At 36.5% G+C, this 19,552-nt stretch overlaps 1 protein-coding gene across 4 annotated transcripts in view; it reads right to left on the reverse strand.

Annotated features, from left to right (window-relative positions):
* The window catches only part of KCNT2 (potassium sodium-activated channel subfamily T member 2), a 115,503-nt gene that overhangs the window by 62,096 nt on the left and 33,855 nt on the right, over positions 1-19,552 (reverse strand). For all 4 annotated transcript variants that reach the window (XM_071436009.1, XM_071436007.1, XM_071436011.1 and 1 more), the window contains exons 4-9: positions 16,947-17,003; positions 16,198-16,246; positions 14,837-14,896; positions 11,557-11,631; positions 10,973-11,056; positions 10,302-10,396 (exon numbers count right to left, since the gene is read on the reverse strand). In XM_071436009.1, the coding sequence (XP_071292110.1) occupies positions 10,302-10,396; positions 10,973-11,056; positions 11,557-11,631; positions 14,837-14,896; positions 16,198-16,246; positions 16,947-17,003 (420 nt within the window). The remainder of the gene's footprint in view (positions 1-10,301; positions 10,397-10,972; positions 11,057-11,556; positions 11,632-14,836; positions 14,897-16,197; positions 16,247-16,946; positions 17,004-19,552) is intronic.

Below are 19,552 nucleotides of genomic sequence, written 5' to 3' on the forward strand. Positions count from 1 at the left end.
TGGGTGTATACATATTACTCTCTTTAGAAATCATTGAAATCCAAAACCTCACAAGACTCTTGAAATGCGAGGTTTAACTGTTTAACAAACACAAGCATGTTTAGGAAAAAAAATAGTGTATGTAATTAATACTCATCATCTAAAACAAGGGCACAGGTGGTGTCAGAATGACCAAAAAACAGGAGACACGTGGGTGAGAAGGGGAACTTCAGCCAGCAGCCAGGAAAATAGGATTAATGATCACAACACCAGAGAGGTGAAGGCAGGGAGGAAGAAGAAGGAAGATCACTGTGCCTACCAGGACTGACAGCATATTCTATAATCTCTGGTATGTTTTGTCTGGCATGTTTTCCCCTTGATTGCTTATCCCATGGAGAATGGAGAATATTCAGTAAGATTTTATTCTTACTACAAACACACACACTCTACAACTCATAAAATTAGATTTTCACTCTGAATATTCAAGAGGAAGCATTTCATATTTGTCTTAAAGTTGGCTGAATATTTTGTGCATTTTTTTTCTTCTATAGTTTTCAAATGCTAGTGAAGTGAACAAAAAGAGATCAAGTGAAGGGGGACACTTAAAAGATGACCCACGGTCATTCTTTTTGCCACAGGGAGAGGTAAAACAGAAGTAAATTTCTTTACTGAGAGGGTGTTTGGGCACTGCAAGAGGCTCCCCTGGGAAGCGGTCCTGGCACCAAGCCTGTCAGAGTTCAAGAACCATCTGGACAAAGCTTTTAGTCATATGATTTAGTTTTAGGTAACCCTGTAGGAGCAGGGAGTTAGACTTGATGATGGGTTCCTTCCAACTTGAAATATTCAGTGATTTATCCAATTTTAGTAAATGCAAGTACATGCCCATATGTAGCTGTGCCCTCTCATCAGTAACTTTATTTTTAACTCCTTTGCGTAAGATATTTGCATTTACTTGTTTTTCCTCTGCTCATCTCTAATGAAAAGAAACTTGCAAAATATTTTAACTGTATTTAAACCAAAAAGCAGATTAAGTGCTCATTCTCAGCAGTTGACTAAGGCTTGTCATGTACAAAAGCCAATGATAATAGTGACCTAAAATATAAAAAAAAAAGTAACTGAAATGGAATGCCACAAAGAGTTTAGTTCTGAAGAAAGCCTGCAGTCCCAGCAGACTGTAATGTATTGGGTACCTCTAAACAGCCCTGCCTCTGCTGTGATCCCCTACCCCTTCAGCAGGAGGGAATGCCCTGTTTGCTCTCTAGGGTCATCACAGTGCTCTGTGCCCAGAGGAACTGACAATCACACTTCATGCCTGCTGTTAAGCATGCAGTCCACAAAGTCAACCCATGGCTTGGTCTTCAGTTTTTACAAATGAACATGGATTATTTTTAGTGCCTTATTGCTGTCACTCAGGCACTTCCACTCTAACATACACTTCTATATGGCAGAAATGCACAACTTCCAGAAATGTGAAAAAAATACACCTGTGTTTGAGCAAAGAATGGGGGCATATGTTCAGCTTTTGGGATATATCTAACTTCCTTTATAATAGCTGTTTTACTGAGGTTGAGGTAACACAACTCAACTAATGTACTAACTTTTTAAACTTCTTTTTAGAAGGTTTCAATTGCTAGTGGAAGTACAGAACTCAGTAATCAGAGTGCTGTTTATTTGGATTATACCCTAAAATGTCTATATCTACAAACTACTGGTTTATGTGTATTTATCACCCAAGTGTGATACTCTATGGCTGACTGTGCCTCTACTCTTCACTTCTTTGAAAAACATCTGTCTAAACATTATAGTAATTTCTATTGGAATATCAACTATACAGAATAGATTTTTTTAGTGCATTCTAGATGTAATTTTTTCCTTTTAAAAGCCATGGTAAGTGCATTAAAACCCTTCTTTTTAGATGATCTCGTATCACAACCTGATCTCTGACAAAGCCTCTGAGATGTGCTTTCAACATGCCAAAATGTTATGCTGAATACAGACACAGAGTGAGGGAATAGTTCCTGGAGGCTGGAGTCAAGTTCTGTTTGTATGGCCAAAGGTATATCAAACAACTTTTTTCAACAACTCTTCTCTTTCTCATTTGAGAAATACGAACTTTGATAAATTTCACACCCTTAAAACACAGTTGGAATGTGAAACAGACAACAAAAGCCAATAAAGCACTGAAGAGTTATGCTGATCCCAAATCACCATAATGCCCACTGGAGAACCAGAATAGCTGATGGCATCTGATAACACAGTTACATGTGTTAGCATAAACCACTACAAACACCAAATCTTTGTAAAGTAAAATAAATGGTTTATCAGCCTAATAAATCAGTCAATGAAAGATATATTTATTTTTTTAAGTCTGCATGCTAATGACAACTTCATTTTTGAGCCAGGAATTGTGAGTGATGATGGCTTGATGCCAGCTACTGAATGGTGAAGTATTTACCATGAACATTCTCAACACAGTTACTCACCATTGTTACACTTGGCATTCTATTTGCTACTGTCTAAAAGGATAGAATATTTTCAAAGACAGCATGTGAGTATCAGGTTTTTCTTTTTAGTGCAAAGAAAAAATGAAGCTTATGAAATGTAATGCCTTCTTGTAAGGAAAGAGATGGAAGACTGAAGGTTCTAACACTTATTTTGTACATCAAATTGACCCTTTAAGGGGAACTTTACCTGTTTTTATTTATCTCTTCCCAAATCCAAACCAAAACCTAAGATTTATTTTGCCAGTATGATCCTACAGTATTTCACATCCTGCAGTCTCTGGTTACTCTCCAGATCAACTTTCATTCCAGCATTTTACTTTTAACAAGAAGTTATTCTTGTCACCCTTGTTCTGAAGGTAACAAACATGTTTTGCATATGTAACATTTACATTTTCACACAAGGGATCTATTTACAAGTTTGTGTGTTTATAAAACAATGGAAAGCAATTAGAAAACTTACATCCTAATAATCTGCATGCCTGCTTAGTTCACTTCCCTGGCTCCCTATGTCAAATCCTTTCATCTGGCTGCATTTTTCCTGTGCATCTTTGTCAAGTGTTGATAATTTTGAAAACATGCACATCTCAAATGCATGTTGCACATATTAAAATACAGTCATTGTTTGGGGTTTTTTAATGGAATATAGCATTCTATTTTTCTTTGTTATTCCTTATTTATCCTTGCTCTTTGGATAATCACTTCTAGATTTTCTCCAAACCCCATTTTATGACATATTTTGCTACATTTAATTTTTTTTATTTTACTGAGGCATTACAGAGTCCTCACAGTCACTCTATTTTATGGTTTGTTCCTGCAAAGGAATGAGAACAGGAATGCATTTAGACCAACTTTGAGGAATTTTACATGTTGCTTTGCATGTGTTGGCAAGCCATAATTAGTTAATATTCGCAATAAGCTTGATTTTATTATCTCTCACAGAATTCGAAATACAATTGCTGGAGAAAGGACACCATAGAAATGCAGTCTTAGAACTGTATTTCTAACAGTCCAAATGTTATATGACTCAAAATCATTTGCTTTTTTTTCCTCTATTTGTAATGGTAATTGGTCTCTGCTGCCAGAACAAGCTCTGCTTGTCATGGTATCTAGTAATATTATTACTCTATTGCAAGATGTCATGATAATAAAAGCTGAAATTCTCCCAGTTGCATATTCAGAGTCCATAATGTTTTCCAAAAAATTGTGACTCCCTAATATTCTCAATGCATCTTTAATGAAATTTAGTCAAGATTATTGATGTAAATATTAGCAGCCCTTTCTATTTGAGAGAGATTTTTACGTCCCATGGAAGTTATTGGGGAATATTGGGAAAGAGCCTGAGTGACATTTTATCTCCTTTTTGGGCAGGGGCTTAATTTTGAGTAAATGATTTGCACTCTCCTTAAATATGTATATTCTGATTACTGAAGTTTCAGTACTTCACATGGCATTAAAAAATTACTAGAAGAGAAAGATAAAAATGCTTGAGAGGATAGAGGCTGGAACTTTCAGAAAGGTAAGTAAGTACTTCAATGTCTGACTTCCACCAAGAGTAAAGGCCTTGCAAGAGAGGCTGAAAATTCTTCCCAGTGTCAATTTAAAATACTGGTTTATAGAATATACTATACACAGGACAGACTGTGAAATTGCAATTACATTAATTGTCAAAGGATGATTCACCTGACCCATAATGTAAAGGTACACACCATATTGTACTGAAATACTGAGATATTGTGTGCTACAACAGAGACCAAAAAATGTGGGTAAGTTAATTTTGCCTTTCAAATTTATACAAATGTAACTTTTCCCACCTTTATCTAAGTTCAGTTTGGAACTACTGATTTTCAGATTAACAAATGACTTGCAACCTGGTCAAATTAGCAAAGTTTGTAGCTTGAAAAGATCACAAGTACATGAAGCTGACTCGTTTTCCAGGGTGAAATAAAAGAAGATAATCACACTGTTAATTGCTTAATTTAATATTTCTATATATATTCCAAATAGGAGAATTTGCTAATAAATAATGCTGTTGATACTCCATTTTAGAGAGGCTTTGTGAAGGCAGCTTTCTGAGCTATCATTTAGTCTGATTATTTTTTATTTTAAGCAAACAAGATGACTACAAATGTATCTCTCACACTAAGAAGATAATTGAGATTGAACCTTCTAACCTTTATGACTTTTTTCCACAGATCACAGTAAATAGACTCTTTAAATTGTTATTAATTTTGCTGGTGTCTGTGTCTAGTTTTAAATATTCCATTACATCAGTGGCACAGAGAATTCCCTGCATGAGCCATGGGAAAGATGCTGACCTAATTATTTTAGAAATAACTATGTAGAAACATCTAAAAAGATTAACAAAGGAAATATTATGTCACTACCAAATTAATAACTAAAATAGCATGAAAATCACTGTATAATTATCTAGGTTTCCATAGAAACTGTCTTTGATGGGTAGCCAAAAAGACTTCTGATTGAGCTTCAATACTTCTGCTCTCCCTGTAATACATGATTTCTGATCTGCCTTTCACAAACAGCCAACCAGCACCCATCCTTAGCCTACAATCTTCAGCAACACTCCTCAAAAGCACTAATCAACCACATGCTTTTTTCAGATCTGAACTCTTGAACTTAAATATGCAAAAATATTTTAAGTGTATTATTACAAATACAGAGCTAGCAAAAAAGAAAATTGTATATGGTAATATTTCTGTTTTGTCACAATACAATAGCTGCATAAAAATATGAAAAGGCATTAATCAAAGAAACAATTGCGGGGTTTATTTCATTCTTTCATGGTAATTTTCTATTACATTTGCTCACCTTTTGAAAAGCCTTGGCCATTTAAGTACTAATCATGGGCATGTAAGCAGATGGATCCCAGTGCTAGCAATGGTGAAAGAAGTGTGGCTATCCCATAAATTCCAAAAGAAACTCTAGGAGTTTTATCTGAATTTCTTTCATTTAAATAATCAGAATTAGCAACTATTTTTGGCAACACTGTTTTTGCATGTGTCTCATACAGCAGATTTCAACAAAGCCACCTTAGAAGTTTCTGTACCTAAAAGAGATAAACTCTGTATTCAATATGTGTTTCTCCTACCAAAGCTCACAAAAATGTTGGCCTTGATTTCAGGCACACGGTTTTTCCCAGAAGGCAGTACTTCACATAAACTCTAGCTGAATTTGTAGATTATTTCCTCACAAATGGCAAGTGGATATTTCAGGAAATGCTTTGCTGTTGACCTCCCAGGAGCTGCACAGCCTTTTCATCGTCCCCTCACTTAAGGAAGTGTTACAGCAGTGTCTGAACTCGACCTCAATTTTCATTGCACACATGCCCAGAGAAAGCACCCATCCAGGCTGCCCTGGTTCCAGGAACTGAGCAGCAGGACAGGGGGAGGGTGGGATTGCTCCAATGGATGTGAAAGGTACTGCATGAGCCACTGCCCTACTTCCAGATCTACTTGCTGATGTTTGGAGAGCACTGCACTGGAATACTTCAAAACAAAAAACTGAGATCCTGTGTTTGAAACAAACACGTTCCTGACAAAGCTGCTTTGTTTCAGAGAAAGAAAAGTACCACTGCTATTACTTCAGTGTTTTGTGGGGTTCTTGTAATAGCTGAATAATTCCTTTTGTATTATTTACAGTTACTTTGAATTTTCAATTAGTGTTTTATAATATTCTGGGATTTAAATTCTGAAACTCTTGTTTATTCTGTTAGCTCCTGAAACTTCAAATGCTTTAATACTTTAGTATAGTTGGACTCTAAAAGGCAGAAAGCCAGTCTTATCTTGTGCTGTCCTGATATACAGAAAATCTCTCTCAATCAGAGACTGGTCCTGAACACTGAGACTGATGTACAACAAAACATAACATCACAGAAAGAACTGCAGACCCAAAAATCCACATTTTGTCTTACATTACCTAATCCACCAACACTTTTCATCCTACTTAAGGCTAGGCATCTTTCTTGGATAACTGCCATTAGGCTCCAGTCACAATGAACACAGAAAAGTAAAGTCAACACCTTCATGGGGTGATTTAGCTCCCTTCAGATCACCTTCTGAGGTGTTTATATCTACTGTGATTGATAGTAAAGGGAACTGGAGCACTGAGATACCTTTTCCTCTCTAAAGTCTTCTGTGATTAATCCTTTCTTGGTTGGGTGGTTTTCCTTCTCTGGAGACATTTGGAATTTGGACACATTGTTCCAAATCATAAAGTCTTGACTTGTCTTGTTTGGACTAGATCATTGTTGGGATTTGTCTTCATCCCTTCAAGCAACTCACTCCTACTGCTTCCTCTGGATGAGAACTGTGAGTGGGTAACTGCCGTTGAGGCTACAGCTCTGGCATTCTACAGGTATTCTGCAAGTTACTGTGGGAAACATCCTTATTTTCTGATGCTGAAAGCACTCAAGTGTAAAAACATGTTAAGACTGACCTCAGTGAGCTTTCCATGAAAGCATAAGCAAAGTTTGGGCAGGTTTGAGTATGAAAAAATAACTGTCCATCTCAAAGAATTTGTAGCCACTTCCTTCACAAGCTAATCACTCTACACTGGTGATATATGACTAACACTGCTTTAAAATTCAAAATAACTCTTAATAGATGATTCACAGAAAGATGCCTGAAATACTCATTCACTGTTATTTGTCTTCTTGTACAGTTTACAGAAATAATTAGTATTCCATTTGACAAACAAGTGCAAACATCCATTAGCTTAATGACACAACACATATTATGACTAGGTCTGTAACTCTCAGTAGAACACTCTCAATAGTAACTGCTGAACAGTCTGTCATATTGGAGCACACATATTTTAGTAGATGTAAAATTGCTCTGGCTACAAGGCCACTGAGATGTTTAAAGAAAGAAAATCATTGGACAGCCTAATCTATCTTTGAAATCAGGAAATAAGACAGAAAAAAAACCCTTGTATGTAATCTATAAATTACAGATACCTGAAAATGGTCTTATAGATTTACTGACCTGCAAATGAGTTCCACCCCCACATCCATAAACAATTATCACCAAAGAGTGGGGTAGAGCATAAATTTTGTTGTGTTTACTGTTTTTCCATAATAACATTGAAAATTGTCAGCTCTGTACAAAAACACAGAAAAAGTCTTTTTCTACTGTACTCTAAGTGCAAAGGACAGCCTGAAAAATGATATCTAAAAACTGTGAGATTAGCCAATCAGTTGTAACCTCAGATAACTTTTTTTTTTTAGTTTTCATTGGAAAGCTTCCACCTGAGTTGTAAGACGTAAGCTGGCACGTGCCTATCTTTGTAACCACTACTTTTAAGAGATGTAAATGATGGCTTTACAAATGATGCATGAGGTGAAAATCATTTTCTGTGGGTTTCCTGCTAGTTATGGTAAAGTTATTTTGAAAATTCTTATTATATGCAGACAGGAACAAAGCCAATGAGGAATCTTTCTGGGCTTCATACCATCTTATCATGTAATTCCCATAAAAAGCTCCATTCCATCTCTGTCTATGTGTCTGCCAAAAAAAGGTGGCTTTGAACAGAAAACCCTGTGTTTTAAAGCTATATTGGCTTCACAAGTGCTGATGTTGCTCTTGCAGCAGATGGCACAAGCCTGGCAAGCAGGAGCTATGGGGGCTGTGGGGTTTCAGTTGAATCCACCCAGGCCCTGAGTGTCAGCAGGGAGGCTCGATGAGGGCAGGTACCAGTGGTGCCAAAAGCACACCATGAGCATGTCCCTCATCCTCTGAGGGGAAAGTGCTCTGCTACTGAAGGCACTGTACTAATCCAGGCTTAGTCATTTTGCTTTACTGAAGCCATGGCACTACATGGAGCAGGGCAGTGTTTCTAAATGGAACCAAAGCATGCTTATGAGAACAGACTGGTGATGGTTGAAAAGTTTTGTGTGTTGTGCCAGTGCTGGCTCCCAGACGTGTTTGAGGATACTGACCTGGGTACTGCCTGCCTTTGCAGAAAACATGAAAGATCAGTCTGGTGAAAGGCACCCTTAGGTGCACAGATTCCAGCAGTGGACTTGGGTCCTCCTTCAGCAGGAAGGAACTCATATCAGCTCTAATGATGTCTATAAAATTAAGCACTCCTCTCAAATTCGCCATAGATATAACATAATCAAAGACTCTTAAGTTAATTGAGTTGGACTGTTTATAGAGGTTCTTTTGGGTCTTTTAAATATATAACCAGTAGTATAAAGAAAAAAATGTGTAAAAATGCCATTATGTGTGTTCACATAGACAAGAGTAACAATCACTTGAACATAACTCCAGTCTTAGAGAAGCTGCAGATGTTTGAACTACTATTCTCAGCCAAAAAGTTTCCTTAGTTACTGTTTATTGGGTGTCTTCATTTCATTTAGCTTATTTTCAAGTCTAGCAGGGTCAGTCCTAGATCAGTAAATAATGCACTATAATGAAGCAGTATCTGCAGCTGTTGAGCCCAGCCATAATTACAGGTGAGCTTGCCACTTCCTGCATGTTTTACTGTCAGTTACCACAGTGCCTGCTGGTGAGCAGCATTTTGCTGCTGTGCAGCATTTCAGTAAAATATTGAAGTACAGAGGTAAAAGAGGTGAAGGAATATTTACTCAATAGCACCTTGTACTTTAAAAAACTAAAAAGCAAAATTAAAAATGTCCAAGTCCTTATGCATATAAAATTACATCATGTTCAACAGGAGATTAAATATCACAAAAATTCATTACTGTCTAGAACAGGCAGCATTTGTTATTAAGCATGTGTGTAGCCCTAAGACAGAGGGTAAAATTGGACCATTCATTTAGCCTGGCTAGAGCAAACTTCTCCTCTAAAAAGCCATGTGCTATGTTACACTTATTACCAAAAGGGTTAGGCAGCACATAACAGTGACTATCATAAAAGCAAGCTAGAGAAATAAAGTAGGAGAAAATCTAATTACTGTCTCCAAAATGACACACCAAACTTTATCAATGTGCTGACCTAAAGGCATCTTGTCTGGCAAAACAAATACAGGTGATTTAGCCTTTCCACACAGAACCATCTTCTCTCTTCACTGTCCTCTAGTACACCAGCTTGTATCACACCGTACACAGCCCTGTATTCCCCCTGAGTATGATTCTCAGTTCTCAGGCACTACTGATGAGAAAGTTCTGTATGTTAAGTAAGCTACAGAGCTACTGGATAGCCAGACTAATCATATAGTCTGCTTCATGTGCCTCCAGCCCTGGCTAACACCATATCTCTCTGGCACAATGTAAACATGGGACAATGGAGTGGCGTTTCCTGTGGATGTGAAGTTTTTCTCGCAGCAAAACGTTCTTCAGAGTAATACATTTTGGTTGTTTGAACCTACCATCCAGTGCCATCAGTACTCTAGATTAATGCATTCTGCACTGTCTGTGTAATCTGGATTATTAACACCTATGCCCTGTAATCCTTAGGGGAACCTGACTCAGTCAATGTCTCAGGCTGAGACATTGCACACTCTTCTCTGTCCCTGCAGACAGAGGAAGGTGACCTTGGTGTGGGTCAATTTACTTCTGTTGGTACTCTTCACATGTGAGTGACTTCTCTGCTGAGGTTGGTATATATGTAAAGCTCCCCCTGTGTTTTTGCATCATCTGTATTTCCTTCCTTAGAGTGAGAAGGATTCCTTTTCCCATGCACGCCCATTCTGTTTCCAAGCCCAGTGCATCCACACCCCAGCAGTACAGGTGGTAGTTAACACTTTCACTGAAGTGTTTCACCCTTCTTATTTCATTGCATGCTTTCCACCAGGCAAGCCAACATGTATAATAAAAACAGAGGGGATTTGGCCACTTACCAAGTGAAGATGAGACATAGTAAGGTAGATATTAAAATGAGGACTTGGTTAAACATTGCAGACTGTGTGCGTTGGATGGCTCGGTGAAGATCATTCTGTAGTAATGGAAAATAGGTGTTATTTTTGGCTTTGAACCAATAAGTCAGGATCTGATTCTGTAGAGGAAATATGCAGTACCCTGATAGCAATGCAGTCACCCAAATGCACTTATGCATTTGCTGATAATACAGAAGGTGCAGAAGGGCCAGCTGTGATTCTGTGATTATTTAAGTAGTTCTTTGTTCATCCCAGCACAATTCTGATCCTATTGCAAGCTGCCTTGAGGTCTGCTCATGTCTAGCTTACAAATTACAGGCTGCAAGGCCCAATTACGGCCTAACAGTTGAGTTCCCTGCAATTGTGTATGAATGGCAGAGTAGCAAAAGAACCATCCACTGCCATTTCCTGTATTGGCACAGTAATAATTTATACTAATTGAGATTTCATTTCATGTCTTACTTTCTTCTCATTTTGATGCAGAAAGCAGTTTAGTAATGCTTGACCATTTGGATAATCTAAATACAGATCTGGTTAGCTTCCTATACAGTTAGACTGTACTGCCAAAATCCCACTAAAGACAATATACAAAAAAACTCACAACTCTAGAATATTTATTTCCTTTGCATACTTACAATCATATTTTCTAAAGCATGCTTTGCCAGCCAGCAATTTAAAAATACAGGAATAAACAGGTTTCTTAGGACTGGCCAGAAAATCTGCAAGAAGAATTAACAAATTGATTAGGAGCTTTTCTGATGAGGAATAGAGCTTTACTATTCAAGCAGCAATGAAAAACTTGGGAAAAATACTTACTATTAATGTGTTTCTAGTGTGGGATTTGGCTTTAAATAACATTTTTGTCTTCCTTTGTGATTAACCACATGCAAGATAATTAGATAAAATAGGAACACAGTCAGTTTTCACTGCAGACATGAGTGATTCTTACATTTCTACAACCATCTGGTTTATTTTATTGCTTGTGCTGTAGTTGGAGTTCGAGGGTTTTGGTTTTGATTGTGCCCATGGAAGAAGAAGTGAAAAGTTATTTGTATGGCTTTACTCCGCAGCAAATTATCTTTTTCTTGTTGGCAAATTTCTGTTCCCATAGGCACAAACTCATCATCCCCATTAGAATAAATTTTATTTTTAAAAAGTAAGAATATTTGTGCAGCTATAGAAGTGCAATGTGCAAATGTATTAATTCAAGTATGTTTACCGTGATGATGAAAGGGACAGCATTAATTATTTCCAGGAGAAAGGGTATTCTCAGAATTTGTTCCCAGATATTTCCCTTCAAAGAAAAGGAAAAAAAAACCACAATGTCAGTCAGCTTACAAACAAATTTCTGAAGAGAAATACATGTGATGACCCAATGAAACACAGGGAGTCTCTCCCACACCTGAAATTCAGGAATATCATTCATCTCAGATTTAAACACGTGTGGAAAATGTGAATATGGAATCACTGTGGATCCTTTTTCCTACAGGTTATCATAATGTACTTCTAAATCTCCTCCTTTCATCCTTTGCATTTATCTTTACTTTGTATTTTTTCTTTCCCGTCTGTTTTGGCGAGGGAAGTAAGGAACAAATCAAGTGTCTAATATTTGAATTAGGACTACAATATCAAGTTCTCTGTTTCTGCCACCAACACTTCAGAACAGTGTTGTTCTGAACACTTCAGGGCTTTTTGGAACTTGATCTTGCTTCCATGAAATGAGAGGTCTTCCCACATATTTCAGTGGAGTGGCATTGATCTTTTAATTTGCTTACTGCCAGAAACAGGATGGGGATAATTCTACTTTTTTTCCAAATCTGCGCAGTGGCTGTGACTGATTAAATGTTGAGATGAAAATCCACATATTAGAAAAGGAAGGTAGTTGAACTTCGGTGACTCACAGCTTTACTAATGCTGTGTAGCAGGACTCCATCATAGGTAATGCAATAATAGTGTAGCACATACCATGGTAGTATTACAAGAATTTACAGTAGAGCGTTATATTTTCAGTTGCAATAACATGTTCATCTTCCCTGAAAAAATAACCACCTGATACAGCCACTTAAAATTAAATACAACCTCTATATCATATATAATTCTTTCTCTATGTTTAACTCTCCGCATCTGGAAGCCACTATACCTCAGGGACAGGGATTATTGTCTTGCACATAATTGCAATTGTTTGGAGTCAGACATACAAGTGAAATCATGAGGCTGCAAACTGAGAGGGTTTTATATGAAGAGTAAAATCAAAATCAAATCTGATTTTTCAAACTGAACCATTTTGTGATTTCACAAATTTCCTCATTTTTAACATTAGGAGTTTCCTCCTCTGCATTACAGAGAAAAAATGTCACATAATTTAACTGTGCAGGCAAAGTGCCAGTATGGATGGGCTCCAGGTAATTAGGGATGTGTGCAGCTGTAGGATTCTGGCTTCCACATGGAAATGCATAAATGCATCATGAGTTCTGCAAAACTGCCTTTTGCAGTGAGAATGTATGATGCTGCTCAAAGCCCTGAGAGTACCTGAGCACCAGGCATAAGCAGCATTGCCAGATGTCTCTGGTACCTTTTGACAATGGAGGTTTTTGACATAGACATCTTTCAGAATTCTGGCCAAGCACAAACCTTCCTGTAATACTTCAGGCTGTGAGAATGCAGATTGTAAACCTTCCATTGCTGGATCCAAGTGATCAGCATCACAACACAGTGCTACATCCTTTGCATTCCTCTCCATTTAAAAGCTATAAAAAATGCAAATTCACTGTATCACAGTAGCATGATATGCTACTCTGCCCTCACTATTCTGCATGTTGAATCATTTCTCATATGTCATGGACCAGGTATCAGAAAGGTCAATCTCAGAGTATTCTCTCAAATGACTGGTTTATTCATTTTACAGGTTATTTGTGAAATCCTAGTAATGTGCACTCCAATGCAAACACAATCATCTTTTTCTTGTTTTCTCGCTTGCTAATTCTCTGACTTGTAGAAGTTAATTACCTAAATGGTGAAAGCTTTGAAAATGTTTCCATAAAATAAGTAACCTGCCACAGATTTACATGAACCAAGGCACCTTTGGTCACCTTGGCTGTGCAGAAAAGCCTTACGGTGGGTGAAATAATACCATGCTTAGCTTCAAGAGAATGGTGTAAATAAAACTAGGAAAACAGGACCAGAGGAAAGGAGGTGTTTGCATCAAGTGGATTGATGTGACTGACAAATTTTGTTGTTCCTCAGATTAATCCCCTAGTTTTTTCTCTTAAGGGGAGTGGAATCACAAAATTGCCTCAACTTCTATGGCAGGTGTATGCAGCAAATCAGTGGAGCTTCCCATCCATCACACACTGATGAGTAACTTCTCATGGAAGCAGATTTGCCAAGAATTCATCTTTTGGACCCACTGAAACTGAAACAAATTACAAGCAGAATGGATGAGGATAAAATGCTGCCCAATAAACTCAGGAACAGCACAAACTGTGATTGCCCTTTACTGTTTAGACACCAGGATATAAATTTTGGACTATTTCTGCTCATAATTGATTTGCACTTATAACCCCAACCTTTAAATAATATATGCTCCAAGGATTGAGAAGAATAATTTTTAGACAGCGGACAACTGCAAGCCTCTTAGCATTATTGGGCACTAAGGAACATTCATGCCATAATCACTCGGTAAGCACACTGAAATACATGTCTCTAAATTCAGCAGTGGCTCTGATAGCTACTGAGTGTCAGTAATACAAAGTATAATAAAAAAAAAATTATCCCCCAAGATATTTTCAGCTTCAGAAACGAAATATTTTCATATTTTCTTTGGTAAATGATTTCAAATGCTTTTAGTGTTTTTCTCCTAGAGATACTAAAAATGCAGAGTATAGCAGAACAAAATGGAGTGAAGAAAACTGAATAATTATATTTAAAAAATTAACTTTTAAAGGAGAATGCAAATACAAAAATACATTGTATTCACATCAAATGACTTCAAGACATTTTGAAATGATATTCCAATAGCATCAAACAGATGAACATAAGTATGTAAATATCTGATATCTTTTTTTTTTTTTAAGTACAGTCTTGGCCTAGTTTTTCTGAGCACAGTTTTAGAGGACTAAACCTTGAATTATATGTATTGAGTAGATACAGCTTTTAAATAGATGACAATTGTGTCCAATACATTATGGACAGACAAATAAAACTGCACAACTTAAAATCAGTGTCAAAAAATCAAGGTCATCTCTGAGAATGTGTTTTCAAATTACAATGGAAAACAATGAGTATTTAATTACTGACTTCCACTCTTTAGATATAACAGTTTGCTCATAAATTTGGGAAACAGGTCTGCCTGTGTGTTTTATGCCATCCTTGAAAAGTGTTTTTTTCTCAACTCACTGCTTTGTACACCAGCATGGGCACAGGTACATAAACTTTAGATTGAAATATTTAACTCATTATTTTTTAATTAATTCTGCCTAAAAGTAACAAAGAATACTTACCTTGTAACTTAGATAACTTAGCAACAGAGTTTCAAAGAGACTTATTACAGCCACAGACACCTTAAGTGAAGTGAAAAAAAGTGTATTAATACCAGCTTCTAGAGAATAGATATTAACATTACAATGAAAATAAAAGATTATATAAAACAGCTCTTCCATGAAACCTCTGAAACTCTCTCAGCTAAGAGCATTTTGCTTGAAGCTTAGATATTGTTATTTTTCCGAGTTTCATTTATTCCTAAGCAGTACCAAAATCTTCCCACATGACAGAGAGAGAGAGAGAGAGAAAGAAACTGTAAATAAGCAAACTCAGTCAGCTCTTTACTTTCTTGTGAAGATGTTGTGAATGTGTGGAATAGCAACTGTTTTTCTTACTGTGTATAATGCAGAAAGTTCAAAGCAGAAAAAAAATTATACAGATGAATAATTATTGATTTTAAGATTTAAATGCTGCAGAGCTCAATTTACCAGCCTCCAATTAGATTATGTAGTTAGTGGGTGTATTAAATAGTTTAAAATATTTAAATAGTCAAATATCAAAATAGTAAAACAAAATACCTTATACTTATTTTACTTTATAGATATTAAGAATTCACTGATGTTCTTTGCACAGAAAGTATTTGTATTTTAATGTGTATCATGGGGATATTCCATCAAGATGGCTTCTACCAGGCTGGAGCCTGAGATCAAGCCTCAGGATTTTAAATTTTAAATTTTAAATTAATGCTCCCTACAGCTGAAAACTCTGAAGGGTGCACAGTGTCTTTATCTAGAAGTAAAAAAAGATGCTATGATTTGGGAAAGATTTAAAATAGGCAGTCAAAATATATCAGCTTCTCCAAAGCTGATATATTATTAGTTTTAGATAAACTCAGGCTTTATTTTCAAATAAATTCCTACCCTTACCAAATAGACATATTAGAAAAGGACTGCATGCATAGACAAATAAATATCTCAGTATTTTTAAATTAAATTTAATAATCTGAACACTAGGTCAAAATTATTCAAACTGTGAATATTCTACAGTATTTTCAAGGGCTTCTTCCCTTAGCAAATTGTGTATTACATAGTGGTACAATCATTGCATTGGCATTGCACCAGTCATGGTGAGAGAATATAATGGTATAATCTATCTGGAAGCTTAAGTAGTAAGTTTTTTCTTAGTGAAAAACTACATTTCACAGAGAGAATCAGTACAGATCAGCTGATCTTTATGCTTTTGCTGTACTTGGTGTTCAAGATTTCCTTGCTGACAAGTCAGCAACATTTCCAAGTATCCTTTAACACTGCTACAATTTTATAAATCAGTATCATCTGCAGTTGTTATGTGGAAATAATTGAATTTGTCATTTACATATTACCTGTAATCCCCATAAAGGTAAGCTTCGATTCACCCAAATAATGGGAGACCTGTTCATTACAGTAAGGAAATAAATATGAAATTAATCATAATCTGGTGTTTCAGACAGAAAAAAAAAAGTTGTACATGTGAATGGAAATTAGAGCAGACTTATTGAAAAAAAAAAATTCTCAGTAATAAAAACTTTAAATCAGTAGTTACCTACTGAGTATTGACATGTCTTGTATTTCTAATCCACAGCAAATCATTAGGTTCCTGTGGAAAACTGACAATCCTGTGGAAAACTGAACAATTTGCTATCTATACAATGATATAAATGGTATCTAACTCTTAGGGGCTCTCATATCTTGGAATAATCCTATCAATGCTAATAGGCACTTGATACAGCACCACTGGAATGGGACGCTCTCAATGGCACAATAAATTCCTGTTAATCATTTACTGCTACTCAGAACTGGTTGTTTTAAGTTAAGGGCATTCTTTTTTATTTCTGCAAGGTATCAGCATTGATGGAACCCAGATCTCACACCAGCATCCAGCCCAGCAGTTCACTTTGCAATCAAGAGAAATAATTAAAATATTAAATGCAGTTTGAACATTCAGAAATATAAGTAATGGCTAGAGATTTATAGAAACATCCCTACTATATTTTAAAATGCCACCATTCCAGATGGAAATGGATTTTTCTTCCTGTGTCCCTTCCCACCATTCTGTGGACTTTTGGGTTGCAGTTTTAACTTAGGAACTCACCAATCAATTGTTCCAGGTGTGTAGTTTTGATTGGAACAACTCCGGTTTAATTCCTTACTGATAGTTGCCATACATCCATGCAAAGTCCATTTCCATTAGCAAATGTATATGGGAACACAGTCATAAAAACATATGGGAGGAAAGGGATATTAATTACATCATTAATTGGTCTAAGAAATGCATGCAATAGTTTGAAACCCAAGGCATCAATACAGACATTTTTAAAAGTAAAGTAACTTTTAGAAAGTACTGCTCTATGTGTTCCATATCTGTAGATAAAGGAGTGTGAAGCATTCCAGGTTACATTTTTTTAAGATTTCTTTTCAAATTTAAGAACAAGACAACTGAAATGATACTTTGTAAAGATGAACTAAGTACACAATATATACTGAAGATCAAGAGACCCTAGAAATCCTATCCTATGGATAGGCTGTGATACAAAGAGCATGTTCTCAACAGGAAAGACTGCAGCAAACTACACTTGCTAACCTCTTCTGAGGATGTGAGGAGGGCTGGAGATGCAAGCAGCAGGATTTCAAGTACAAAACTGGTGATACCCAAGTAAAAATATACATTGGCATTATACACATGATGTTATCTTGCCTTTAATTGCTGGCACAAATCTTCCTCTTACATGGTCACATAAGGATGTGGGAATATATCATTTGTAAATGATGACAAATGTCCTTGCTCATCCTTAGCAAGCAAGGTCAGCAGAAAATAAAGGGATCTGCAGCCCACAGATCAGCAACAACTGTACATGGACCAGCTCTGAGTGGGACAGTGCTAAACTGTACCCATTAATAAGGATGCTTTATGTCCTGAACTCTTTCCTGTACACCCACTGTGCCTGAAAGAGTAAATGAAAGACACCAACTTGTGCAGGCATTTGTGAAAAACAGGAAATAAATCTGATGAAAATAATTCCTCCCAGATTTGTCACTTTAAAACCAACCAGGTGAAAACATTTTCTGTGGCCACACTCTCAGCATGCTGAATAGTTTCTTTCATCGGGTTATGACACAGTACCTAGAAATTATTATTTCTTTCACATCACCCCATCTTTAAGACTGCACTCAAGCAGGAGTTTTGGTATCAAGCCCTCAGGATCTCTAGGGCCCTGATGGGATGGCATTTGTTTGTCTGGCACAGCTTCTAAGATTAGGGCCTTAGTAAGCAGGCAGAAGGACTTACCTGAATCTTCTCAGGCAGACAAATGTTATTCAGAGACAGAACACACCAACTACTCTCTTAGATGGACCACAACACCATGTAAGGGAATAACATGTATAGAAAATATAAATACACTCTCTGGTGAATTGTAAAACACTTGGATCGAAGGACATGCCAGGAGGAGTGTGAGGCATTCAGCAGTCTGCAGATGTATATGAATATGCATCTTGGCACAGAAATACAAAAGTATATTTGGCACGAGGTCTGATATTCTAACCTGTCCTGCACACCCAGACAGAACCATGCAGTACAATATCTTCATCTGGGCTCACCAGAGGCTGCATAATGAAGGAATTGCAGCATGCCAGAAGCCATGATTAGATGGAAAATGTTAAATCCCTGAGTTGCTAAAATGCCTAAATGTCTAAGGATGGATTTCTTTTTCTCCACAACTTCTTAAAGTGGAAACTTTACTGTTTATTTCCTCTGATTGAAGAGACATTCTAAGGTACCTGTAGAGTCAAAAGTAGTTTTTTACGGGTCTTGTTTTTCAAGGAAATTCCTTCATGGCCCTTTTTCAGAACTTACAATTTCTCACAATAAATTTTGATCAAAAAAATTCTCAAATGTATCTTCTGTACTTCCTATTCGCATATCCTTCTCTCATGCACTGCTGAATAAAGCAAATATTCTTAACTTCTCTTTCTTTTGGATTTCATTCTTGCAAAGTAGAGTATTTCTCCTGCATTAGATTTTTTGGTGTTACCCTTACTAGATATAACTGATATCCAAATATTAAAATTAGAAATAAAACTCTATGTAAAATTGTGTGAAGGCTGCTGGTTCTATCATCCTAAACTGAATATTTTCTTATGTGCTTTGTTTCTTTCAGCATTTAAGGACAAAAGAATCAAATCAAATGAAAGGGAGTACGTTAATAAAATGTGATGCTTATTAGCATTAAAAATTGAGGAGATTCAATATTCCCAGGATATAAATACAACAGAAGTACAGGATTAAATAAATGTCAATTTCTTCTACATTTGTTGATTAATTGTGTAACACGTTATAAAAAAGGGTGATAGAGAATACCATACTGGCAATTCTGGGTGTGCTACATCATTCATTATATCCCTAAATTATTCTGAGTACCTTTGGTCTCACTCTTCTGAAGTGTTTAGAGAAAGCAGAAGGCTAGAAAATGATCATCAATATCATCTGCATGAAAGCTCAATTTCACATATTTGTCTGTCCATTTCTGGGATCTGGGGTTTTAAGTAATTTAAGCAAAATCCAGAAAGCATTGTTGCATAAACTGGGAATCAGACATTTGCAATTTTACATAGAAATGTCATGTAATAATACATCTCAAATATATGTTTGCACAATTACATCTGATGCACAGTATCTAAGGAGAGAGACAGGATTATTTT

The sequence above is a fragment of the Agelaius tricolor genome, unplaced genomic scaffold (assembly GCF_023055355.1).
Source record: "Agelaius tricolor isolate 1412-34295 unplaced genomic scaffold, bAgeTri1.0.p SCAF_11, whole genome shotgun sequence".
NCBI classification, from domain to species: Eukaryota; Metazoa; Chordata; class Aves; order Passeriformes; family Icteridae; genus Agelaius; species Agelaius tricolor.